Source organism: Aethalodelphis obliquidens, unplaced genomic scaffold, assembly GCF_003676395.1.
Source record: "Aethalodelphis obliquidens isolate GAN/ISIS:26980383/991018 unplaced genomic scaffold, ASM367639v1 scaffold37, whole genome shotgun sequence".
Lineage (NCBI taxonomy): Eukaryota > Metazoa > Chordata > Mammalia > Artiodactyla > Delphinidae > Aethalodelphis > Aethalodelphis obliquidens.
This window is the reverse complement of record NW_020837981.1, coordinates 1,468,697-1,495,548: the sequence shown is the minus strand read 5'-3', so window position 1 is coordinate 1,495,548 and position 26,852 is coordinate 1,468,697. Positions and strand designations below refer to the sequence as shown.

General features: G+C 45.8%; 1 protein-coding gene across 2 annotated transcripts in view; it reads right to left on the bottom strand.

The window, feature by feature from the left end:
* The window catches only part of GRID1 (glutamate ionotropic receptor delta type subunit 1), a 678,670-nt gene that overhangs the window by 184,794 nt on the left and 467,024 nt on the right, over positions 1 to 26,852 (bottom strand). For both annotated transcript variants that reach the window (XM_027129687.1, XM_027129688.1), the window contains exons 7-8: positions 18,126 to 18,287; positions 16,486 to 16,605 (exon numbers count right to left, since the gene is read on the bottom strand). In XM_027129687.1, coding sequence (XP_026985488.1) covers positions 16,486 to 16,605; positions 18,126 to 18,287 — 282 coding nt within the window. The remainder of the gene's footprint in view (positions 1 to 16,485; positions 16,606 to 18,125; positions 18,288 to 26,852) is intronic.

The following is a 26,852-nucleotide window of genomic DNA, read 5'->3' as shown; positions in this document are numbered from 1 at the left end:
GCCCTTAGAAATTTACTCGAGAAATGAAAGCATAAGTCCATATCACGTAAGGAATGGTATATGAATGTTTTTAGTATTCATGATCCAAAACTGGAAAGAACCTAAATGTCCACAAAATTGTGCTTATATTCATATAATAAATAAAATACAATTCATTAATAAAAAGAAACAAACCACTCATACACAAAACAACATAGAAAAATTCAAAAACATTAGGCTAAGTAAAAGAAAGTTGATATACAAGATGACTATGAATTTTAATGTGCCAGAATAGATAAAACTAATCTATAGTGACAGATATCAGGTCATCATTTGTATACAGTGGAGGGGGGCACTGAATTCCAAGGGGCATGGGCAAATTTTGAGGAGTCATGGAAATATTCTATCCCTTGAACAGATTGGTGATTATCTGAACACATTTAACATTACTCATCCAATTGTGCTGTTAAATGGTGCACTCTATTCCTTGTAAATTATATCTCAGCAAAGTTTTTTTTTTAAAGCTTTTGCTAGAAAATAAAAGAAAATATTTTTACCTTGGATTGACACAAAAAGTACTCATTTTAAAAGTAAAGAGAGATAAATCTTGCTTTATTAGAATTCAGTATTATTTGAAAGACACCTTAAAGAGATGGAGGAATAAAACATGATACAAATCATGAAGATAACTGCATGACTTGAAACCAAAAAGTTAAAACCTCCAGGAACACATGAAGAACTCTTATTAATCAATGAGAAAGAGAGAAATTATTCAATAATCAGCGATAAAGAGAGCAAAAAATGAGCAAAAGAAATAAACATTATCAGGAAAAATGTAGGCTAAGTTAACATGTGAAGAAAACTCAGTCTTCACAGTGATCAAGGATATGCAAATCAAGATCGTTTTCTTGACTGGCAAAGATAAGAAGTCCAAAATATAGTAAGGGGTAAGGAAGACATGGATCAGTGGAATATCACACACATCACTGGGGGCATGAGTTAATATAACCACTCTGGAAAACAAAATGATACTATATGTTGATTTTTAAGTTGATTATTCACAACCCAGCAATTCTATCTCTGTACATAGTCAAGAGAAACTCTTGTACATGAGCACATGTATAAGTCAAATAGTGTTAATGACAGTAATGTTTATAATAATAATAATAATAAAAACCTGTAAATAAATCGTGTCCAAGTCCAGGGAAATAGATAAATCATATACTCAGAAAATAAAATATTATACACCCATGAAAATTAAACAACTTTGTTACACAGAATAAACGTTATTAACATAATGTTGAATTTAAAATTTAGTCCCAGGAGAATATTTACAACATGGTATCCTTATTTAAAGTTCAAAACCATTTAAACTAAACAATGCTTCGAACAGGAAGAGTGTGGCATGTAAATAAATATGTGATAGAATCATAAAAATAAGGGAACCTACCATGATAAATAACTATAAAACCTATTAAAATGTATAGAATAACTGTTTTCAGGCCTTTATATATCAGCCGGTACATGACTACATTTGAGATAATGAAAAAAACATGAGAAGAACCCAATAGTCACACTAGATCTTCTTACCTAAAGACATTTTTCAATCCATTTTGCATATATATCAAACAAAAGCACGGATTAGCAGTCTCAGTAGGTGGAGGCAACAGTTTGTGGTACCAAGGTGAGACCAATTTGTGAAGCATGCTGAGACAGGAAGAGCTGCAGTGAAAGAGTACAAAATATCTCTGCAAGAATTGCATGCATCTTCTTGAATGTCTCCTAGGATACGTATCCAGCCCGCAAAGAATCTACGAGGATGTGATTGACCTGCTAGGAGGATGGAGAAATAAGCAGGTATTTCAGAGTCTCAGGATGCTTGAGCTATGTTAAACTTTAGGCTCAGCAAACTGTAAACATCTTGATGAATATCAATCACTTTCAATTGAGACCCCAGGAAGCTGTGTCCTAAGAGTAAGAATTCTATTTTAAGAGCGAGGGAAAAATTACAATCATCAGAGGAAGGTAATACAAGCCAGACCCTTCAACATATCTCACACAATGTAAGTGGAGAGATTCCTTAAAAATCACAACTTAACAAAACTGACTCAAGAAACAATATAAAATCTAAATATACTCATTGCATGTGTATGTGTGGTCAACATGAGTTTGCTTCACTAGTGTAATCTCCCAAACATTTAAGAATGAAGTTACACCCATGTCACAAGTTCTTCCAGATACAGAAACAAGGCAAACACTTTCTATCTCATTTTAAGAACCTCAGCCCTTGATAATCTTGATACTAAAACCTAACAAGGACATTATCACACAGGATAATTACAAACCCTCCATGAACTTAAAGAAATTATCAACAAAATATTAGCAGATTAAATGTGGCGATATGCAAAAAGGATAAGGAATTATGACCTAGCAGGGCTTATCTGAGCAATGAAAAATTGCTTAACTTTCAAAAATCAATCAAAGTGAAAGTTTCTGAACAAGATAGTGCAGACTCATTTCTCCCTCCTCCTTCCTGTTAAGTACAACTATACACCCTGGAAATAATGCAAGAGGCAACCAAAGGAGAACTTTGAAAGATAGAAAGGGGGCAAACTGGTCAAAGAACCCAAGACTGTAGGAACAGCAGAGTGATAGCGTGCCCTATGGTCCCCAACCAACAGAAGAAAGCAAAGCCTTGAACTGGGAACTACAATCTAGCAACAGAAGGTGGCCCATGTAGGCTCATTCTTGCCCAGCCAGCGCAGCCCAAGAACACTGGAAAGGGAGATCCATCAGGAACCTGTCTGGCAACAAATGGCCCGGTCTAGAAACTACTCTCCTTTTGCACCAGCCTGAGCACTGGCCTGATCCACCAAAAGACACCAGGCAGCTGGGCAGCACTAGGAAGGGGGTCTCACCACACGCATATAGTCCAGGCATTCCTTTTGCTGCTGTGGGCACAAGACTCTGTTCCCCTACCAAGAGACACTGAGGCAGCTTGGCAGGACCAACAAGGGAGATTCCACCATGGCAAGTGCTCAGTACATGAAGCCTCTTTCTCCCCATAGGCCTGAGAATGCCCTCCATCACCGAGAGCCACCAGGTGGCCTTAGCAAGGTGCATCCTGCCACAACCTGGCCTCAGCCAGGGAAGTGCTCTCCATTCCCCACAGGCAGGGTGGTCTGGCCTCAGGTGCCCAGCCTGGGAAGTGCTCCTCATCTTCACAGGCCAGAGATTCTCTTCCTTCAACCAGAGGTACCAGGTGGGGTCCATCCTGGAGAAACCCCTTCACCTTCCTCAGGAAGCATGAAGAGGGAGCTATAGGAGCCCAATGGCACCAGGTAAACCAAGCAGACCAAGTCAGCAGCACAAAATAGCACCAGCTCTTAAAATTAAGTAGTCATTGTAAGCACAGCAGACAAAAATAGGCCAGACATGTATGCTTAAACTAAACAGGATAAATCCCTACTAAAACAAAAGAATTAAATAGAACACAGTTTCCTAAGATAATTACCATGAGGTTCAGTATATAATAATAATTACTCAGGCTTCCCTGGAGGCACAGTGGTTAAGAATCTGCTTGCCACTGCAAGGGACATGGGTTCAAGCCCTGGTCCAGGAAGATCCCACATGCTGCGGAGCAACTAAGCCCGTGTGCCACAACTACTGAGCCTGCACTCTAGAGCCTGCAAGCCACAACTACTGAGCCCGCGTGCTGCAACTACTGAAGCCCATGCACCCTAGAGCCTGTGCTCCACAACAACAGAAGCCACCGCAACGATAAGGCCGCGCACCGCAACAAAGAGTAGCCCCCGCTCTCCGCAGCTAGAGAAAGCCTGAGCACAGCAACGAAGACCCAACACAGCCAAAAATAAATAAATAAAATTAAAAAAAAAACTTTTTTGGGGGGTGAAGTAGAAAAGAATAGCTTTATTGCTTTGCCAGGCAAAGGGGGCCACAGCGGGCCCATGCCCTCAAAACTGTGTGTCCCAACCTGGAGGAGGTAGTGAGGAGTTTTATAGTAATGGTTCAAAGAGAAGGGCATGATCAGCTGGTGGACGTTCTTCTAACTGGTTGGTGGGGAGGTAAGCAGGAGTTAGCATCATCAGCCTTCTGGTTCCAACCGGTCTCCGGTCTACGTGCTTGTGGGCAGCATACAATTAACTTCTCCCACCTGGTGGGGGTTTCAGTATGATTTTAGATGCTATCCGTTCCAAGGTAGTCTCCCAAACAGGTGTTTGTGCCCAAAAAGTTCTCACAAAGAAACGTCTCAGAAGATGTCCCCAGTGGTGTTGACGATGAGCGGGAGTTGGTGTAGCTGTAACTTGGGAATAAAGGGTCAGCACCTGGTTTCAGGACTTAATGAAGCTCAGCTTCTTGATGTCTCATTGCAGAAGGAATTCAGTGAGAGACAAAGTGATAGGTAGCAAGTGGATTTATTTATAGAGAAACACACTCCACAGACAGAGTGTGGGCCATCTCAGAAGGTGAGAAAGGCCAAAATAAATAAATTTATTAAAAAAAAATTACGCATCATATCAAGAACCAGGAAAATCACAACTCGGATTTAAAAAAAAGAAAAGACAATCAACTGATGCAAAGACAAGACAATCAGATGTTAGAATTATCTGATAAGGATTTTAATTTCATTATAAAAATGCTTCAACAAGCAATTACAAATTCTCTTGAAACAAATGAAAAAATAGAAAATCTCAGCAAAGAGAAAGTATAAAATAGAACTAAATGGAAATTATGGAACTGCAAATTAACAAAAATAAAAAACTCACTGGATGGGATTATTTTAGAGTTTAAAGGACAGAGGATAGAATCAGTAAACTGGCTAACAGAACAATAAAATTTACATAACATGAGACTGAAAAAAAAATGAATAGGGCCTCAGGGCCCTGTGGAATAATAATAAAATATCTAACATTAATTTCATTGGAATACCAGAAAGAGAGGAGAAAGAGTGTGGGGATGAAGGAGTATTCAGATAAATAATGGCCGGCAATTTATCAAATTCAGTGAAAGACTTAAGCTTTGAGATGCAAGAATCTAGGAAGCCCAAACAGGGTAAATTCAAAGAAATCCATAACACAATACATCATAATACAACTTCTGAAAAACAAACACAGGAAAAAAAATCTTGAAAGCACACAGAGAGAAACTAGCCAGAAGAAAACCAAATTAAATGACAGCAGATTCCTAATCTGAAACCATGGAGGGCAGGAGAAATGGCACAACACGTTTCCAGTGCTGAAAGGAGAATTCTCATCCACAAATTCTGTATCTGGCAAAACTATCTTTCAGGAATGAAAAAGAAATAAAGGCATTACCAGAGGAAGGAAAATGAAAAGAATTTGTGGCTAACAGACTGATCCTTAAATATTGGCTAAAGGAAGTTTATTAAACAGAAAAGAAATGGTAAAAGGATTCTTGGAGCATCAGAAATAATAAAGAACAACAGAAAGAGTAGAAATATGAGAATATACAATAGATTGACCTCCTCATGAGTTTTTTATATATCATATTTGATGACTGAAACAGAAATTATAACACTGATACTCAAGACAATGAAATTTAAAAGTGAAGAAAGTAAAGAGACCCAAATGGAAGTAAGATTTCCGTATGTCACTCAAAGTGGTAAAATGTTGACTGATAGACTGATAAGTCGCATATGTATATTGTAATACCCAGAGCAAACACACACACACACACACACACACACACACACACACACACACACACACCCCACACACAAATGAAACTGAGGAAATCTGAAAGTGAGTCAGATTCAGGCACTGGATCAATGTCTACCACTGGAAGAAACAATAAAGGGTATATTGGATCTTGGGATCTCTCTGTATTATTTATTACAACTGAATGTGGATCTACATTAATCTCAAAATAAAAGTTTAACTTAAAAAAAGAATATTACGAAAAGGAAGAGAAATTAGGAGGTACCAACCTTTCCAAATACTGGAGCATATTGTAAAATAATAATATTCAAAACAGCAAGGTATAGTATTAATGTAAAAAAGAGAATTAATAAGGTAGCATCAAAAAGGAAAAAAATAAATCAATGCAATTTACTGCATTAAGAGTAAAAAGTGAAAATATAAGTTATATAATTATCTCAATAGATGTAAAAGAGTCTTTGACTAAATGTAAAAATACCTTTCACTAATACCCCTTTTGACAAAGTTGTTAGCAAACTAGAAGTTCAAGGGAATTTTCTCAGTCTGAAAAAAGAACACTTACCAAGCACATTGGGACTTCCCTGGTAGTCCAGTGGTTAAGAATCTGCCTTCCTGGGACTTCCCTGGTGGCGCAGTGGTTAAGAATCCACCTGCCAATGCAGGGGACATGGGTTCGTGCCCTGTTCCAGGAAGATCCCACATGCTGCGAAGCAACTAAGCCTGTGCACCACAACTACTGTGCCTGCGCTCTAGAGCCCGCGAGCCACAACTATTGAGCCCACGTGCCACAATCACTGAAGTCCCTGCGCCTAGAACCCATGTTCCACAACAAGAAGCCACTGCAATGAGAAGCCCACGCACCACAATGAAGAGTAGCCCCTGCTCGCCACAACTAAAGAAAGCCCACGTGCAGCAACGAAGACCCAGTGCAGCCAAAAATAAAAATTAATTAATTAAAAAAAAAAAAAAGAACCCACCTTCCAATGCAGGAGACGCGGGTTCAATCCCTGGTCGGGGAACTAAGATACCACATGCAGCGGGGCTACTAAGCCCAAGTGCTCTGGAGCCCACGCACCACTACTAGAGAGAAGCCGCAACGAAGAACACGCGTGCAGCAACTAAGACCCGACACAGCCAAATAAATAAATAAAATAAATATCTTTTTAAAAAATGGTGCATTATAAAAAGTTATCCTGAGATTAAGAACAAGATAAGGATACCCACTATCATTACATCTATACAACTTAAATTAATGACCCTAAGTAGTGTAATCAGTAAAGAGAAAGGAATAAAGGGCATAAAAATTTAAGAAGAAAAAGAACTCTCATTTTTCATAGATGATATGATTGTGTGTATAGAAAATCTTCAAGAATCTTCAGGCAAACTATTAGAATAAATCAATAACTAGAGTTCACTAGAAACAAGTTTCATATACAAACCAACTATATTTCTATATACACACAATGAACAAGTAGAAAAATAAATTTAATATATACTATATATATTATCATAAATGTCAATATCTGGGGGCAAAAATCAAACAAAGATTATTCATAATCTCTACAGTGAAAGTTGCAAAGCTCTCTTGAGAGAAATTAAAGACCTAAGTAAATTCAGGGGATACTATGTTCATGAGTTGGATTAGCATATTAGTAAGATGTTAATTCTCCCTAAATTGATCTAGAGTCCATGCAATTTCAGTCGAAATCCTAAATTTATAAGAAAATGCAAAGGGCCAAAAATAGCCAAGTCTATCTTTTCTGCCCATTCCTTCCTACAAACCACAATAAAGGCTCTTGTTCACATTTTACCCTACTGCTCCTGCCTCCTGACTGAGGCTGGTGTGTCCCCATGTGGCCCTGTATGGTGTGGTGTGCCCCCTTCTCTTAGGAATTGTAACAAACTATCTTTTCAATAGCAGGGATCTCCTGACCTGTTGGCCTCACCATACCTGAATAATAAAACCTATATTTTAAAACACAATAAAATGAATGAACTAAAACTATATACGATGATAATAATAGTAAATCTCACAAACCTGATGTTAAGCAAAAGAAGGCCGTTACAAAAGAGGTCAGAATAAGTGCGTTAGACGTCAGTAGTGTTTCCGCTCAGGAGTGTAATGACCAGAAGGGGGCATGAGGGAGCCCTCTGGGGACACTGGTGATGTTCTGTTTCTTGTTGTAGGTGTTGATTGCATGGGTGTGTTCAGAAAATTCACTGTGATTTACTCATGATTTAGGCACTTTTCTATATGAGTGTTACACTTCAGTTTACGTTAGAAAAACCACTAGGATTCAGCCGCAACTGTATTGAGAATAAAATAAGAACATTCCAAAACTGGAAAGAATAAAAAAAATATATCTAACACTTCATATCATTAAGTTTAAAAATTAACGATGAAACGAATACTAGCAGCAGGGAGACGAAGGAAAAACAAACAAATTAATTAGAGTAACATAAAATGCAACAAAATTGATTAAATAAATCAGAACTGGTTCTTTGAAGAAATCAACTTAAAAAACTTCGGTCAAGTCTAATCAAGAAATAAAGGAAGACAACACAAAAACACAATAGTATCAATGAAGAGAAAGATATTTCAACAGGCAGATATTTTTAAATTATTTGCAAATACTATATCGAGCTTTAATGAAACATTTGAAAATGCCAGTGTTTCCTAAGATTTTCTGTACAGCAGGTTACTAAAAATGACTCGAGGAAATGTAGGAACCAGAAAAGAAATTTTTCAAGATATCGAAGTAATAGCTCCAAGACCAACATCTAGCCCAGATAATTTTACAGTTGAATTTTTTTCCAACTTTCACTCTGTACATACAAGGGTAAAAGAATGAGCAGTTCCTCATCGACATCATGAAGGGAGTAAACCCTAATACAAGTTGGACACAAGCACCCGAGAGAGAAACTATTGGTCACGGTCACATATGCATCTAGATGGAAAACTTCAACTGCAATAACAAAAAAGCAAAACAACCATTATACAAAGACAGAAAGCCAGGGCCAACTCCTGGGAAAGTTCTCCCCACCTATAAAAAGGAAACACAGAAAAGAATACCCTCTTCTTCCCTGTGCTGCTGTCCTTCTGGGTATGGCAGTTGGAACTGCCACAGCCATCCTAAAACTATGAGGAGAGCTCAGACTCCGCCCTGTGGAGAGCCAAGAAGAAAGATGAAAAAGACCAGAGCCTTTGGTCTGGGCACTGATTGTCTGAAGTGGCCAACCCTGGAGCCACCCTAGCTCCAGGCCTCTTTTCATGTGAGATAATAAGTCTTCCTTATTCCTTAAGCCACTCAAAGTGAGCATTGTTACTTGCAGACAAGCACATTCTAATAATATACAAAGATGAATTATATTTAAGCAGAGGAAGAAAAGAGAGAAAAGAGTCTTAGAATTTTTAAAAAATCACTGAGGAAATAACATAAAATTTAGTAGAACATATGATAAATATGACATTCAAGTCCATGGGGCAAAGGAAGGATTACTGGATAAATGACAGAAGGAGCCAGTACTGAAAAATGTAAAAGATAGGCCATAACCTCACAATTTACCCCAAATCTAATCCCAAGTAGATGGCAGATTTCACCGAAATAAAATCAAACCATAAAAATACTAGAAGAAAGTATGGATGAAGAGTATCTACTTTGCAAACTGGGTATGTCTTTCCAAAAAAATATAAACACATACATTTTTAAATGTCTCTATGTGAAAATATTTTCTTAATTCAAAAGCAAAGGATAGGGACTTCCCTGGTGGTGCAGTGGTTAAGAATCCGCCTGCCAACGCAGGGGACACGGGTTCGAGCCCTGGTCCGGGAAGATCCCACATGCCGCAGAGCAACAAAGCCTGTGCACCAAAACTACTGAGCCTACGCTGTAGAGCCCACGAGCCACAACTACTGAGGCCCGCGCACCTAGAGCCTGTGCTCTGCTACAAGAGAAGCCACTGCAATGAGAAGCCCGTGCACCGCAACAAAGAGTTGGGCACCCTCGCTCGCTGCAACTAGAGAAAGCCTGTGTGCAGCAACGAAGACCCAACACAGCCATAAATAAATAAATAAATAGGCAAGCAAGCAAAGGATATATGGGAACAACATATTTGACACAAATAACTATCAATTCCCTTCCAAAAGACAGGTTATATGAGTTGACAAGAAAAATTTCATTCCTGATATAAAAAAGCAAAGGACCTGAGGTATAATTTACAAAATGTGAAATATATATAACCAATGATCACATTTTTAAATGTACAATCTCCCCAAAATGCAAATTTAGTAGCATTTTTTCATACTGTTACCAAATTAGCAAAAATGTTTAATATATCACTCAATTTTTGAGTATAGGATATAACAGAGACTTCCATATATTACTGATGGATGTGTAAATTATTAAATCTTTCTATAATCAATTTGAAAATATGTATGTATCAAGTACATCAAGAACCTAAAATTATTATCGGTGGCTTTGTAATTCCACTTACTAAAAAAAGTTAAAGAAATATAGATGTAATAAAAGTATATGTATTTTGGATATCTGTCACAATACTATTCTATAATAATACAGTGAAAATGCCTAAAGATACATCATATGGAAAGATAAAATTAACGATGGCTCCCTATAAGTTGAGTAATGTGTTTCCATTAAAAATAGTTGTAAAGAATAGTTAAAGAAGTGAGAAAATACTCCCAAGACAGAATTAAGTGGAGAAGTCAGGATATAAAATTCATGTACAGTAAATAGCAACTTGATATGCATACATATTACTATCTCTATGTGCAGGGTGATGGGAAGAAGAAAAAAATAACAATAAGTAAAATGCACCAGAAATGCTAACAGTATCTACTTCTTGGTTCAGAGATTATAGCTGACTTTTATATTCTTCTTTTCATTTATCTGTATTTTCTAAATATTCTACCCTAAATGAGCATGTATCAATGCTATCTTCAAAACGAAGAGATGTCACTTAAAATGAAATATTTAATCGTATCTTTTCCTTATCCCTTTACTCAGATGAAGCAGCAGTGTTTGTTTGGGGTCTCAGTTCTATCCAAAGCGGTTCTGCACAAGGGTTTGGAAGGGTTGACATTTTACTTGGGAAATACGCTGCAGGAATGCTAATCCATGAAGAGACTGAAGTTTATTTCTCTTCTGTGACTCCCTGTGCATGGCCGGAGTCTCTGTCAGAGCAGCTTAATAGAGACACTGCACAATTCTCAGGCTGCCTCCTCCCAGCCCCACCACCGCTCACTGCCCACCGCCCCTCCCCATTACTGAACCCACTGTGAGGCTCCTGGCACTGCGGCGGGAGCCACCAGGTAAAGGATCCCACCTGGGCTCTAAGAGGCAGCTCCTGCTTCATTACAGAGCTCTCTTGTCCACTGGCTGATACCCTTTCCTCCTGGCCTCACTGCTTAGAGCTCCTGGACCCTGAGACTGTGGGACAATTTGTAACACAGTGCAGCAGACCTGGGTAAGAATGTTAATGATGTATTTCCAAGCCCGGGGAGGGCTGGGGTCCTATAGCATGACAAACACTCCACGATGAGCAATTATTACTCTGTGAATTATTTTCAGAGCAGCCACAAGGCCCTGCCGGGGCCACGACATCAAGAGAGCCATTTGATTCCTGTCCAAAGCCAGCTTTTATGAAGAATCAAAATTGACAGAGAAGACAGAAGAAATGTCTTAAACTAGTAAAGGAGAAGGAAGGCCTCCCATCTCCCTGGGTGACTGCTGGAACAGGGAGGCTAAGCCAATGGCACTGGTGGAACTTCATGTTAGCAGGCTCTAGAGCAATGGGAAGGGACTGTGGGGCCCTAACGCTGGCTGGGGGAGTGAGGTGGGCAGCAGCGGAAAACAGGCTGAGGGGAGTGAGGGAGTCACAGAACCGCATAATCCTAAATTCAGAAATGATGTTCCAGGCCCTTTGCCACACATACCCCCATACCCACCCCAGGAAACCTGGCTTCCAGCCCCAGCGCAGCCACCTGCTTGTTGGTACCACCTAACTGAGTCTCTCCAGGCTCTGGGCCTCAGTTTTCCAACTGGAGCTGCACAGAACACCATGGAGAGGCTGGGGACCAGGGAGACCGATTGGGTGAAGCTCGAGACCCCCTGCCCCAATTCCCCACCATCGTAACCACGGCATGTCCGCTTCCATGACAGTTTAATATATTTGGGTTGCAGTAAGGTACTGCTGCAACAGATTTTCTAGGACTAGAGAAAAGCTGGAAATCCACTGGGCTAAATCCTTTCTTAGTCTCTTGGTCCTAACTCAATTCTACTCTATGGAAAGGAGCATCAAATAGTCCCTTTCTCTCTCTCATCACACCAGGGTGTCCTTTGTCCAGGAATGTCAACGCATAAAGCAGCTTCACGGGCTTTCCAGATGCTTCCCGCCCACTTCCCCACCCTTCTGCCCAAGGAGACAGGCTAACCTCCACTGAGCTAGTGAATTAGGTGGATGGTGCCCATGGGAAATGAGGTTCAAAGGGCCTTCAGGCATCTGGCAATTTTCCCAGAGTTTCACTGTACCAGGGAACCTCGTTAGTGGAAAGGAATGATTCCCCCACAATGGAAATCTTTAGGACAGAGAAGGGCAGACATTCTCAGCAATCATGTCATGGAAGAATGTTTCTGCTGGGCTGTGGCTCACGTTACATTCCAGGCAAGTCATGCTTGTGGAGGACTATAACCATGTTTTCCTTCTTCCATTCATCATATCAAAACAGTCCTGAAAACAAAATCTCATCAGAGGTGAAGCCCCCAGCTCCCTCTCAGCCCTTGGTCTTACAAGGAGTGGAATCTGCCCCCGGGCATGGAAGGGGGGATGGGCACTGCCCACCATGCAGAGCCCTGCTCCTGTCTCTGGCCTCAGGCTTTGGCACACGGGTGTGGAGAGGAGCTGCCTATCCAGGGCACCTGCAGGCAGAAAGCCATGCTCTAAGTCTCCCTGTGCCTCTCTGCTCTTGTGGAATCTGGGGTAGATAACTCAGAGAAGGTGTATAGCTCCAGCCGCCCGAAGCTGATGGCCCAGGCCACACGGGAGAGCGCTCGCTGCCAAGTGCTGCATGAGGGTCATGACCCTGGGTGACCACGAGGTTCCTACTGTTTGCACCTTCCATCTGAGAACATGAAAATTCACAAGAAGGAAGTGGCTGCAAAAGCTCAGGAGAGCAGAGCCAGGCGCATCACAAAGGCCCCCAGGTCAGGGAGACAACGCACTGTGATGCATCCTTGTCCACAGCAGGTGCTCAGTGGTCCCTCCTCGGCTCCCTCTTGTCCTGTGCTTTAAACAACGTTCCCTGCCCCCACCTTTGGACACTTTCCTACAGGTGGTCTCCACCAATCCCATCCCAGCTCATGTCATGAGCTGAGGACGTTTGCAAGGACGAACCCATGGGACCCTCCTTTGGAGACTTCCGTCCGAACAAAGAGAAAGCCAAAGAGAAAAGTGTAGGGCTCCAACAGGAACAAGCATGGGTCCCCAGGACAAATATTAAGGCAAGTCCTGTGGGAGCTGGACAAGACTTTCCAGCAAAGCCTGCCCCTGGAGGGGTTGCTTGGTAATCACCCATGCCAGGGAGCTCTAAGCGGAACACAAAGACGATTAATATTTTGCCTGGAGTTACACAGCAAGAGGGTGACATGGACCTTTGATTGTGCCATCCCACACTCCCTCAACAAGAATGTGCTTCCTGGATGAGATAATTTAGTAAGTATTTGTCCAACACCCTGCAGTGAAAGGCGGTCACCCACTCCTTCCATCCTCTGGAAGGGCTGAGTAATCTACAGCCTCTTGATGCCGCTTAACCTAAACTGTCTGGGTGACTCACCCTCCCTGAGAGTTCCCTCCAGGGTATTCACTTTAAGAAAACATCCATTTGCTCCCTAATTTAAACAATTCCTCTAGATTTAAATCTTAAAGAAACTACTTGGTTTTTGCTTTTGTGTCCGTGTTCGTTTACTGTTGTTGTTTTTCAGTACAGATAGATAGAGGATATATTCATATATTGATACCTGTCATCTTTTCAGGGACCCCCTGACACTGCTCCACCATGAGAGGATCCTACCGTCAGTGCAGCTGGCTCCTCTAGCCACAGAGAGATGCAGCTGAGGGCGCCTCCTCAGAGCTGCCCTTGCCTCCTAAGGATGACTGATCTTTGCACTGCCTTTTGTGTGTCTCTGAACCCTAACCCTACCATCACATCTGCTGCCCACCCTCAACTTTATTTTTAGGTTGCCCCAATTTCCCAGCCCTACCCCTCCCATCCCCATCTTCCACCAGGAACCACAGCTCGGCTCTGCCTTTAAATGCTCCCCTAGACCCGTGCCACTCTGTCCCAAGGCGCTCTCCTTGCTTCATCCTGAACCCCCACAGGCCTTGCTTTAAGGCACCCTGGGCCTGAATAGCAAACATTTGCTATGGTAAATCCCATTCCCTGCTTTCCAGATAACTTCTCCTTAACAGAGATAAGCTGCCAGGCAGACAGATAACAACTGGGATATGCAGTTATTAAGGGCAGATTTTAAAATGACAAAAGATTACATTTAAAAATAAAGCCCACTTGAAAATCAGCTTCCCTTCCAACTCAATCACATTCAGACCTCCTGCTCAGCAGCTCCTTATACCGAGAGATTCAAGCTCCCATTGGCTTCAGGGTATTGAAGGAGCGTTGCCACGGCAACACGGAAGGCCCAGACACCTGAAATGGGAAGTGGAGGACACAGTACCTTCCCTCTCTCAGGCACCTGGAGTGGCCAGCATGACCCCAGTCAGCTGCCTAAGACGAGGCAGGGAGCCCTACAGCCAACATTCCCACCCAGTGGGGAGACCTTGGGGTTAGAGCTGAGCTAAAAGAAAGTGGAGGGGGGTAGCAAAGGAGCCAGCAAGCAGGGTCTGATTTTCTAGGATCTCAGAGGAAGACTTGGGGATGAAGACAAGTACTGTGGCAAATATGAATGGTCACTGAGGCAGGCAGCTCCTTTCATACCAGATTGACTGAAAGGGCTCCCTGGTCCTGGTTTCCCCTTGCCAGGTGGAAGTCCCAACATAAGCCAGTTTCTACTGTGGCCATGAATGACCCAGACCAACGCTGACCACCCATCCCCAGGCTCCCACCCACCAAACCTCACAGCTTTGGGCATCCCTAACAGACATCACAGGTCAGCTCTGACACCCCTGACATTGCAGGCCACACCCTGGCTTCCCAAGGTTTCACACCATAGTCACTAACCCCCTTTCTGATGCCACAATCAATCTTCCGAGCTCCCAAATGTCATCAAAGCTTGGGTGTCACCATTGCCTCACAACCAATTATTGAACTTATTATCTGACTAACTCATGACTATACTTTCTGTCACGGAACGGGCTGAAAGTCCACCATCCACACATCACAAATGGAACCCCCAGCCAACCCAGCCTCTCCCTAGCAAGCCAGGCCTCCTCCCCGTGTTCTAACTGATGAGAGCTCCCCCCGTGCTTTCCAGCTCTCACACCCTCCACGACTTCACACATGCATCCTTCCATCTGGTCCTCAAGGAGCACAGCCAGAGAATGCCTTCATCCAGATTCTCAGTACCCCAACATCATGTAACCCCTTCCTGCCCCTCTGCCGCCCCCAGCCAATGCTAGAGGCCAGGCTAGAGGGCTCTCTATTAGAGGCTTATCCCACCTGCTGAGAACTCACCATGTGCTTCATCTCCAGGGCACTATCATTAGTAGAGATGTCTCCCCCTCAGATGTACAGAAATGTGTGTGTGTGTGTGTGTGTGTGTGTGTGTGTGTGTGTGTGAGACTGCAGGAGCCTCTGCCTGAGTCTATGCCAACCAGCTCATGCTTTAGTGCTTTCCTGATTACACGGAGCCCTGTGACCCCTTTACATCATGGGTGCTCCCATCTCTGGCTCCAACAAGCACGTGGTCTTCCTGTGCAGGCCACTTGTGGGAGAGCATCCCTGGAGAGCCAGCAACTGCCCTTACCTGCACCGCCGCTATTGGCTCCACACCGGCTCATAAGCACCATCTGAGGTCGCTTGCTGGATGACTGTTTCATCCCCTTGCTTGCCACACTGACCTCTTGGTCTTAACACCTTATTCGACTCTTGACTTCACAGGCCTCCCCTTCAATTTGGGGAGTCCCAACTCTGGGTAAAGGCCACCTCGCCAGACCTCAATTCTGAACGCCCCCCACCATGGGGTGGGGGAGGAAGAGACAAAGTATCACTGAAAAGAGTCCCCAGGCCTGCCACTTGCATCAGCAACAGATAAAAGCAAGTCGAAGCCCACCCTGAACTCTGTGGCTCACCTGTCTCTCACTTGTGTCTCCAGCGGACGCCTGCACTGCCTGCTTCTCACGCTCCATGGAGCTCATTTTCTGGCCATGGCTTTGCCTCACCCTTGGATCGGGGACATTCTCTGCCCGTAACCTCTGCCTCCTGCCTTAGTAACAGTCACACCTGTCCCCAACGTTGGGCTGATTTCAGCGACTCCAGGAAAACACATCACCCCTTTTGCTGGCCTTGTCCAGGACCACAGGCTGGTCCTCCAGGCCCAAGCAGCAGGACCCACGGGCACCAGACGCCCCTGCTGTACTCAGAGCTGAATCAGTGGCACTTTCTGTCCAAAACCCCTTGGAGCCTCCTCCCCACCATGTCCCACGAACACCAGCATCAACAGCAGCATCTGCAGAGAAAGACTGGAGAGGGGACTTTCGTGCCGGTTAACATCTGCTTGGAACACAGGCCCAACGCACGGCAGTAGGAAAAGCAGGAGGTGAGCGCCCTGAGGCTTACCTTCCGCATGTCTTTGCCAAAGGTCTCGCTGTAGGTCGTGCCCAGGATTTCAAACTGCACGTAGGGGTTCGAGCTGTCTTCCCGAAACTCCATCACCCCTGTGAGACCAGTGATGTGGCCCTGCGAGAGAGAAGGAAAAACCATGAGAAGGTAGGGCAAAAGTAGACGGGTAGGGGATGGAACCCCAAAGGGAAGGAAGAGAAAGGAAGTGGTCGCCAACGTCTGAGAAACAATGGATGCACTGTAATAAGGCAAGAGGTGCTGGCGGTCCTGGGGCCTCGGAGCAGGCTCAACACTTCCCAGGCCCTTGCTCACAAGGGAAGTTCCTAGGCTTGTCCCCATCATTCATGCCGTTGATATGATCAGAGCATCTGCTTTATGCCACACACCGTGCCAGCCCTGAGATCAGAGAGGGGCGGCTTTTGTCCCCACCCTCCTGGAGCTTACAGTCTTTCACTGCAACCTGCTCTAGGGGCTCACCTTAGCCTGAGCCAAGACGGAAGGCCAAGGTCAGCGAGAGCCATCTCACACAGGTGGCGGGAAGTGGCGGGGCAGCGAGCGTGAGCATTGGAGGCTAAAACCCAGCTCAAGTCTGGCTTTGCCACCTTGGGCAAGTCATCTCCCATCTCCCAGCTTCGGCCTGGAGTTCATTAGACCCACATCACAGAGCCTGCAAGGGCCGAAGGAGAAAATGGGTACAAAGCGTGGTGTCTGACACACACTGGATGTAGGGGCGTGCCAGCCCTGCGCCTCTCTGGTCGCTCTGCGGCCTCTGGAGTAGCAGGTGGCAGAGGGGCTGAGTGAACCTGTGCTGAGCCCTTTTCTTTCTTCAAGCCTGGGGTGGGGGATCACAGCCAGCTTTGGTCTCCCACAGACTGTAAGTGGGGAGAGTCCCAGAGAATGAGCTGGCCCCCAAGAGGCCCCCGCTCGGGCTTGGGCTGCAGCAGATTCAAACCAACATCAGACTCCATTCTCTGCTATGGAAACCATGCAGAATTTACCGTGACTAAGACTCCCGGCACTATAGATTTCCCTAAATGTCTTTTTGAAGCCTCTCAAAGCCAATTCACGCTAACACTTCTGTGGATTACCCAGTTCACTTCAGATCCAGTCTTTTGATGGATTTACTGTCACACCTAAGCATATAGGACACGTGATGTCCTACATGCAAAGGTGTGACACGAAATCCACCAAGTCGTAGGTACGCCGATGTATGCACAGGGATGCACACACACATGCACACACACACACAACGTGAGGTCCTGCTGAGTAGTACGTGCACTGCCAACTGAGACAAACTCTCCTGGGGGCAGGGGCAGCCTGCAGAGTGGGGTATCTGGCAGGCATGAGCAAGCTGGTTGCCTCCATTTTCTTACTTACTTGTGATCCTGGGCACGTTACATAACCTCTCTGATACTAATCTCCTTGTATAAAATGAAGATAATAATAACACGTATCCACGAACCCCAGCTCACCAGCCCTCAAATGCCGGGACAGGAAGGGTGGCAAGTGGAGAGGCCTGGGAGGGGCCTGGCTGGGTGACCACAGAAAGAGCTCATCCTCCTGGAGCGGGAAGAGAGTGGGGGTGTGAGAAGGGGCTTGTCTTTGGCCTTGGCCTGGAGGGTGCCCCTTGCACACACCTTTTTGATCGTGTCCAGCATGGACCTCCCTCCATTCCATGGCTTGGTGGACTTGCGGATGCAGTTGAGGCTTGCCATGCTGTGCCACTTCCGATCCTCCAGCTTCCTGTGGAAGGCGTTGGCCAACATCAGGACGCTGTCGTATAGGTAGAGGTTAGAGATCTGCAAAGACAAAGATGGTGAAACCCTTTCCATTGGTGCATTTCCAGGGACAGGGAGAAACCAGTAGAGGACTAGAGTGACCCACGATGCTAACACTGAGAAGTGGGGCCCAATACCTAGGCCATGATCTTTCGGCTTCCAGTTGGTCATCCAAGCACCCAGCCAGGTGCTGGAGTCCTGAGTAGAATCAGACCTGGCCCCGCTTCAGGAACTAGAGCGGGAGGTGGATCTGTCCATCAACAGAACCAGTGCGATCAGAGCCCTGACTGAGGCTTGGACACAGCTCTATGTAAGACTGGAGGGGGCATCACACTCAGGTAACAAAGGATGGAGGGAAGGATGGGCACAAAGCTCAGTCTAGAAGGATTAGGATAAAGGGTGGGCAGCATTGTAGGGAAGGCACCACATTTGAAGAGGCATGAAGGTGCAAAGAAGCCGGGCCAGGTAGAGCAGGTTCCACCAGCATTTTCGGCAAAGGACGAGATAGTGAAGATTTTAGACTCTGTGGGCCTTATCAGTCTCTTTTGCAACTGCTCAACCATGCTGGTCTAGCAGGAAAGCTGTTCTAAATGGTACAGACACAGAGGATGTGCTAAGAAAAGTTCATTTAGAAAACAGACAGTGGGCCACAGCTGGCTGACCCCTGGGTTAGAGGGACTCAGAACAGTTCAAGATGTCTGCTTCAAGGGGACAGTACGGAGGCAGGGATCCTGAACCTTGTGGGCCATGCTAAAGAGGAACAACATAGGTGGCTTTAGGATCTGTGCCTGCAATCAGACCTGTGCCTTAGAAAGACCACTCTGGTCCCTGGACAGGCCTAGGGCAGATGGTGGCCTGAGTGACACCAGCAGCTTGTGTGAGATTCTGGAGGCCACGGAGCCTGCGCTACAGTGACATCACTGCTGGCTAGGGGACGCCTTTGGAATTTGCAACCATGAGCCTCTGAGAATTACTCCTTTGCTTAGCTGTCCACAGTAGAGCTGGATCTTAGAGGAGACACAGTCCCTCTCAGAACTCTCGAGAGCACGGTAGTAAGGCAAAGTTCGTAGTAACAGTGAGAAGAGCGGCACCACAGTGGTGAAATGCAGGAGTGGGACAGGTCTGGGCCACCCTCATGACCGTGATTAAGACCCGGATGGGCGTGAGCCTGGACTCCAGCGGTCACAAGAGCCCTTGGTGGGGAGGAGGACAGCCCTGCTTCCCGAGGTTACCACCACCGCACCCCACCCCGCTCCTCCAAGGGGATGTCACGGAGCATGAAGTGGCGGGGGGACGTAACACCCACCCTCGGTCAGGTCTGTGACCCCTCACGGGTAACTGTTGCACAAACAACCATTAGCCAAAGTGGGTCAAGGGGATGATTCTCTGCACACCTCAGCAGCAAGGTGTCTGCTAAAAATATTTCAGAAAAACAAAACCGCCGGATATACATAGGACAATATGTTGGCCTCACAGGACTCCTGGGAAGATCAAATAGGATCCTTGGGCTGTGGGAAGAATTCCAGCCCCCTCCCACTGCTCCCCAGTATGCCCCTCACACTCTCAACACCTCCATATCTTGTTCTCAGCCTACAATTCCCTTCCTCACAAGTCTTAGATGGGTTACCCCCAAAGCAGAGGCCCAGACAGGAACCTGGGTGTTAGGAACTGTCCTCTGCAACTGAAATCAGAGGTGGCCCAAAGGAGCTGGTCCAGGGCATCACACACATCTGCTCCATCGTGCCCTTTCCCCAACTCATGCTAACCTCCGGGGGTCATCTCTGCCGTGACATGTCTGAGCAGAGCTGACCTCTTCCTCCATGGATGTCCCTGTGCTTGACCATTCCTGCACAGCCCTGTCCTATCCACCCTCAACTGGTGTCCTTGCAGTGGGCACAGGGATGTATGTCACTAAGGCCTGCATGTCTGACGCCTCTCCATTTGGTAGGTGGAAGACGGACAGGAGCACGCCTGGCGTGACCGACCACTGCTGATTTAAACAAGGTCCTCAGGCCACAGGGAAGCAGGCATGTCAGTGCCTAGTGACCTTTTTCAAGGTCCTGCACCACACAGGTGCTTACCTGACAGCAGAGAGAAATCACTCCCACCACTGGGAATTCACCCCCGTCCTGCAGGGAACAGACAGGACAGAACACTGTCTCCCACTCCTTGAACCCTGGGGGATCATTGCCTTGATGAGAAAGACAAACCCACTCCCTGCTCTTGTCAGCCCCCAGCTCTCAGGAGCCTCTACCACTGCAAAATTATTTCTAATATGTGTACCTCCCCTCTGAAATACAAACCAATAATGGAGGTGTTCTAAGAGGATGTAAGCCACTTAGAGTTGGCTTGGTCTTATTTTTTATTTTATTTCTTCCAAAAGGATAACTCAGAGCTGAGAGTCCTTGATGATGTGAAGATTTCTCTTCTTAAGACGTTTGTGGATCTCCTGGCCAACCACTCACAGCCAATGCTATTCAACCAGCTGGGACTCTCTGACCCACATCCCCGCCTATGTGTGCATTCACACACACACACACACACACACACACACACACACGGGGCAACACCTTCCCTGCAGTGGCCCAGACTAGCGCCCAGCGGAATTTCCTTTTTTCCCTCCAGCACTTCTAGTCACAATAAATTAAAGTACTTAATTACATAAGTGATTCATATGATACAAATGTATGAATGCAGAAAGGCCTGTCATGAAGAGGAAAAAACAGGATGTGACTCAGAAAGGCCAGAGGAAGAACAGGTTTGAGCAATGCTCTTTTCCAGGTCTATATATTTTCACCAACTCTAGAACTCAGCACCAACCAAGACACACGGTTGGTGCTTAATGCATGTTTGATGGATGGATGCATGGTGGCGGGGTGGATGAGTCTGGATGGATAGGTATGTGGGGGTGAATGGGGAAGATGGGTGGATGGGTGGGTGGATGGATGGGTGGATGGGTGGATGGATGGATGGGTGGATGGGTGGATGGGTGGATGGGTGGATGGGTGGATGGGTGGATGGATGGGTGGATGGGTGGATGGATGGGTGGATGGGTGGATGGGTGGTTGGGTGGGTGGATGGGTGGTTGGGTGGGTGGATGGGTGGGTGGGTGGGTGGGTGGGTGGATGGGTGGATGGATGGATGGGTGGTTGGGTGGGTGGATGGGTGGGTGGGTGGGTGGATGGGTGGATGGATGGATGGGTGGGTGGATGGATGGCTCTCTGCTAAGAATGTACACATTGATCTTGGTTCACAAAAAGAGAAAACGTACAAAATAGCATGAAAAAGAGATTTTCTGCTTCCAACTTTGACTTGAGAGGGTACCTCCTCTGTTCAAACAAAAATCTGTTTCTCATTTATAGCTTGCTCAGAATGTCTGCTTGAGCCTTCTTGAGTCAACTTGGAGTTGTTTCCATCTCTCCACTCACTCCTGCCCCTTCTCTTGTAAGGTGCTGTCTCAATACTTCTCCCTGCCTTGGCAGAAGCTAACACTCCAGTACTGATGTGTGGCTCCACCAACCTCAGCATCCTCACTTAGGTGACTTGCCAGGTCCACTGGTGGGTATACAAAGGGAGGGATGCTACCCTCATAGTCTGGTTGTCCAGAGAAGGAACTTTTAGGGGAAAAGATCACGGACATAGAGTAAAAAGGCAGCCTCTGCTTGGGGCTCCCTCCAGGTCCTGACAAACATAAGAAAAGCCTTTCCTCATGGTGGGTGGGTGAAGACCAGTGTCCCAGTGTCCCGGCTTGGTCAAGCCAGGTCCCTGAGGCAAGAGGAGAAGTGTAGAAGGACAGAGGCTCTCAGCTGCATGGACCCTCACTCACTGCTGGTCTCGAGGGGCAAACAGCCCGAGCTGGAGCTACAGGTCACAGGGTCAGAGAAGGGGCCCTGGCCTGAAAGAGTCCTTGCCTCTCTCCCTCAGATCTCAGATGAGGTCCAGCACAGAGTTCACTAGCAAAAGACAGACAAGCAGAGCAGACAATGTCACCTCATCCCTCTGCTGGCAGAAGCCCTGGGCTCTGGCTGGCCTAGGAACACTGCAGCACTGAAGTGACAAAAGACTGTAAGAAGCATTTCAGGTAAGAGCAGACTTGAGAAGCTAAAGAGAGGCCAAGTGTTGAGGCCAAGGGCGTGGCAGAGGAAAGACGCAGATGCACAGCAAAAGACCTGGGACCAGGTCAGAGATGCCAGATGGAGTAAAGTCAGAGGCAGACAAGAGCCAGAGCTGGCAGAGGCTTTCCTGGGAGCCTGTGGCCTCCATTCTAAGTGGGTACACAGCTGCCAGGGGCCCAGCTGGTTCAGTTATAGCCACCCTAGAGATGCATGCTGGGGTCCCCTTTTGCTGTCCTACAGTACAACTCTTACTCTACCATGTGGGGAGCTTAGCTGGGGCCCTGGGAGGATGAGCAAGAGCTTTGGATTCATCACAACCTGGGCCAGCTCCACTCACTGCTGAACCCCCGGAGTGGACAGCAGCACATGGATATAGCACATGCTTGATAAATGCTCACTGTATGGGTGAACTGAATCTCCTCTTGAACTTACTTGCGAGGTGATGTTGAACAAGTCATTTAAAGCTCTAACCTTATCTTGATGACAATAAAATACAGTGCGATCAGTTGGTCTGGAGAGGTGCAGAGGGGCAGCCCTGATTTACCCACCCTGTGAAATGCAGGTGGTGATAACCCTGGGTGCCTAGTACCATCCTGAGCTCTTTCCATGCATTTCTGTTTTGGGGGGTAACAGGGACAGAAGGGAATGGAAGGGGAAATGAAGGACCCAAGCAGGCTCCTGACTTCAATGTGGATGAGCTGAGAGATTGTCCGTGGGTATTGCTGGCAGCTGGGGCCCAGCGTGGATCGTGAAAAGCAGTTTCTATCTTCCACCACCATTCACCCTCTCCTCCAATGCCCCTTGGTCCGAAAGCTTTTCAAGGGCAAGCAGGGGTCATATCTGGCTTCTGTAGCTTCTGGGTCAAAAGACTGAGCAAGGATCAGCCCTGAGTCTCACATCCCCAGCGCTGCCTGAAATCTGCTCACCTGGGTGCATGTCCCTGGCTTCCTCCTGGCCCGGCAGCAAGGTCACGACTGCCATAGCCCCCTGGGCCTGATCCGGGCCTTTCAGGTCTACATGTTCTGAAGTGTTGCAGAGCTGCCCTTTGAGGAAAAGGCCACTTCTCTGCTCCCGGGGTGTTCTATAAAAGCTGCCAATATAGGAAGGCCCAGAGTGAGGGCCTCTACAATACCCGGACCCAGGTTCCTGAAAGGGAAGTGGCCTGGCCCACTTCAAAGGCCTGACATTTGCGCTGCAGGGCTGGCTCAGCCATGGGAGCCTGGGGCACAGCCAGTCCTGCAGCAAGACCACCCAGGTGTACAGGGGAGAGGAGAAGCAGTCAGGATGTGACTAGGGGCAGCTGCAGCCCAGTACCTGTGGGAGGTGCCATGCCCTGCACACTGTCACCAGCTGCCTGTCCCCTGCCCAGGCTTAGGGGTTTCACCCCTGGGGAAGCTTCCTAAATCCTCTCTACATGGTCACTTCCCATGGCCACCACATAGTTCAGGTGCCTCATTTCTCCCTGGGGAGATGGTAACCCCTGGTTACCTCATCTCCCAGCCTTGGCCCTCCAATTCCACCCTGCACCGATCTGTCGTTCTCAGATGCACATCTTGCCCTGTCACATCTCCAAGGGCTGCACCCCAAGCCTCGGTGCCCTGCAGCTGCCCTCCTTGATGATTGATTTCCAAACACTTCTTGCCTCTCACCCCTTGCCTCAGACACTGAATTCAGCCCCTGCTCTCCTTGGCTTCTTGGCCTTTGCATATGCCATTCTCCATAAGTGGAACATGCTACTAAATGGAGATTAAAATTCTCAATTGATTTGGAGTTTGTGAGAATTCGGAGAGACAACATTTGTGAAATGTCTAACATAGGAACTGGCCCATAATAAGTGCTTAAGGGATGTTTGTGGAATTAATGGATGTTGAATGAATAGTTTTAAATCTGCTCTTAGGTAAAAACACCGATGTAAACAGACGTCAAAGTGTTTGGGAAGAGGATGCCTCTTAGAATAGGAGTGATGGAGGACAGAAGCCACCCTGCGAAACGAAACAGGACCTCCACATGGGTATATTCCATGTGGAACTGTCCATCTGTAGTCAGTATCTGGGTTATGTGCTCCCATGAGATGCGGGCATCCTCGCAAAGCTTGCATTTCCAAAGTCAATACCTAAATAAGAGGCAGGTCCTCGGGAGTTGAGGAAGACGGCGGAAGAGTAAGACGTGGAGATCACCTTCCTCCCCACAGATACACCAGAAATACCTACACGTGGAATAACTCCTACAGAACACCTACAGAACGCTGGCAGAAGGCCTCAGACCTCCCAAAAGGCAAGAAACTCCCCACGTACCTGGGTAGGGCAAAAGAAAAAAGAATAAACAGAGACAAAAGGATAGGGACGGGTCCTGCACCAGTGGGAGGGAGCTGTGAAGGAGGAAAGGTTTCCACACACTAGGAAGCCCTTTCGCGGGCGGAGACTGCGGGTGGCAGAGGGGCGGAGCTTCGGAGCCACGGAGGAGAGTGGAGCAAGAGGGGTGCGGAGGGCAAAGCAGAGAGATTCCCGCACAGAGGATCAGTGCCGACCAGCACTCACCATCCTGAGAGGCTTGTCTGCTCACCCGCCGGGGTGGGCGGGGGCTGGGAGCTGAGGCTCGGGCTTCGATCGGATCGGAAATCATAAAGATCAGATCAGAAATAAATGAAAAAGAAATGAAGGAAACGATAGCAAAGATCAATAAAACTAAAAGCTGGTTCTTTGAGAAGATAAACAAAATTGATAAACCATTAGCCAGACTCATCAAGAAAAAAAGGGAGATGACTCATATCAATAGAATTAGAAATGAAAAAGGAGAAAAACAACAGACTGCAGAAACACAAAAGATCACGAGAGATTACTACAAGCAACTCTATGCCAACGAAATGGACAACCTGGAAGAAATGGACAAATTCTTAGAAATGCACAACCTTCCAAGACTGAATCAGGAAGAAATAGAATATATGAACAGACCAATCACAAGCACTGAAATTGAAACTGTGATTAAAAATCTTCCAACAGGGCTTCCCCAGTGGCACAGTAGTTGAGAGTCCGTCTGCAGATGCAGGGGACACGGGTTCATGCCCCAGTCCGGGAAGATCCCACATGCTGCGGAGCAGCTAGGCCCATGAGCCAGGGCCACCGAGCCTGCGCGTCCGGAGCCTGTGCTCCGCAATGGGAGAGGCCACAGCAGTGAGAGGCCCGCGTACCGCAAAAAAAAAAAAAAATCTTCCAACAAACAAAAGCCCAGGACCAGATGGCTTCACAGGTGAATTCTATCAAACATTTAGAGAAGAGCTAACACCTATCCTTCTCAAACTCTTCCAAAATATAGCAGAGGGAGGAACACTCCCAAACTCATTGTATGAGGCCACCATCACACTGATACCAAAACCAGACAAAGATGTCACAAAGAAAGAAAACTACTGGCTAATATCACTGATGAATATAGATGCAAAAATCCTTAACAAAATACCAGCAAACAGAATCCAACAGCACATTAAAAGGATCATACACCATGATCAAGTGGGGTTTATTCCAGGAATGCAAGGATTCTTCAATATACACAAATCAATCAACGTGATACACCATATTAACAAACTGAAGAAGAAAAACCATATGATCATCTCAATAGAAGCAGAGAAAGCGTTTGACAAAATTCAACACCCATTTATGATAAAAACCCTGCAGAAAGTAGGCATAGAGGGAACTTTCCTCAACATAATAAAGGCCATATATGACAAACCCACAGCCAACATTGTCCTCAATGGTGAAAAACTGAAACCATTTCCACTAAGATCGGGAATAAGACAAGGTTGCTCACTCTCACCACTATTACTCACCAGAGTTTTGGAGTTTTAGCCACAGGAATCAGAGAAGAAAAAGAAATAAAAGGTATCCAAATTGGAAAAGAAGAAGTAAAGCTGTCACTGTTTGCAGATGACATGATCCTATACATAGAGAATCTTAAAGATGCTACCAGAAAACTACTAGAGCTAATCAATGAATTTGGTGAAGTTGCAGGATACAAAATTAATGCACAGAAATCTCTGGCATTCCTATACACTAATGATGAAAAATCTGAAAGTGAAATCAAGAAAACACTCCCATTTACCATTGCAACAAAAAAGAATAAAATATCTAGGAACAAACCTACCTAAGGAGACAAAAGACCTGTATGCAGAAAATTATAAGACTGACTGATGAAAGAATAAATTAAAGATGATACAAATAGATGGAGAGATATACCATGTTCTTGGACTGGAAGAATCAACATTGTGAAAATGACTCTACTACCCAAAGCAATCTACAGATTCAATGCAATCCCTATGAAACTACCACTGGCATTTTTCACAGCACTAGAACAAAAAAGTTCACAATTTGTATGAAAACACAAAAGACCCCGAATAGCAAAAGCAATCTTGAGAACGAAAAACAGAGCTGGAGGAATCAGGCTCCCTGACTTCAGAGTATACTACAAAGCTACAGTAATC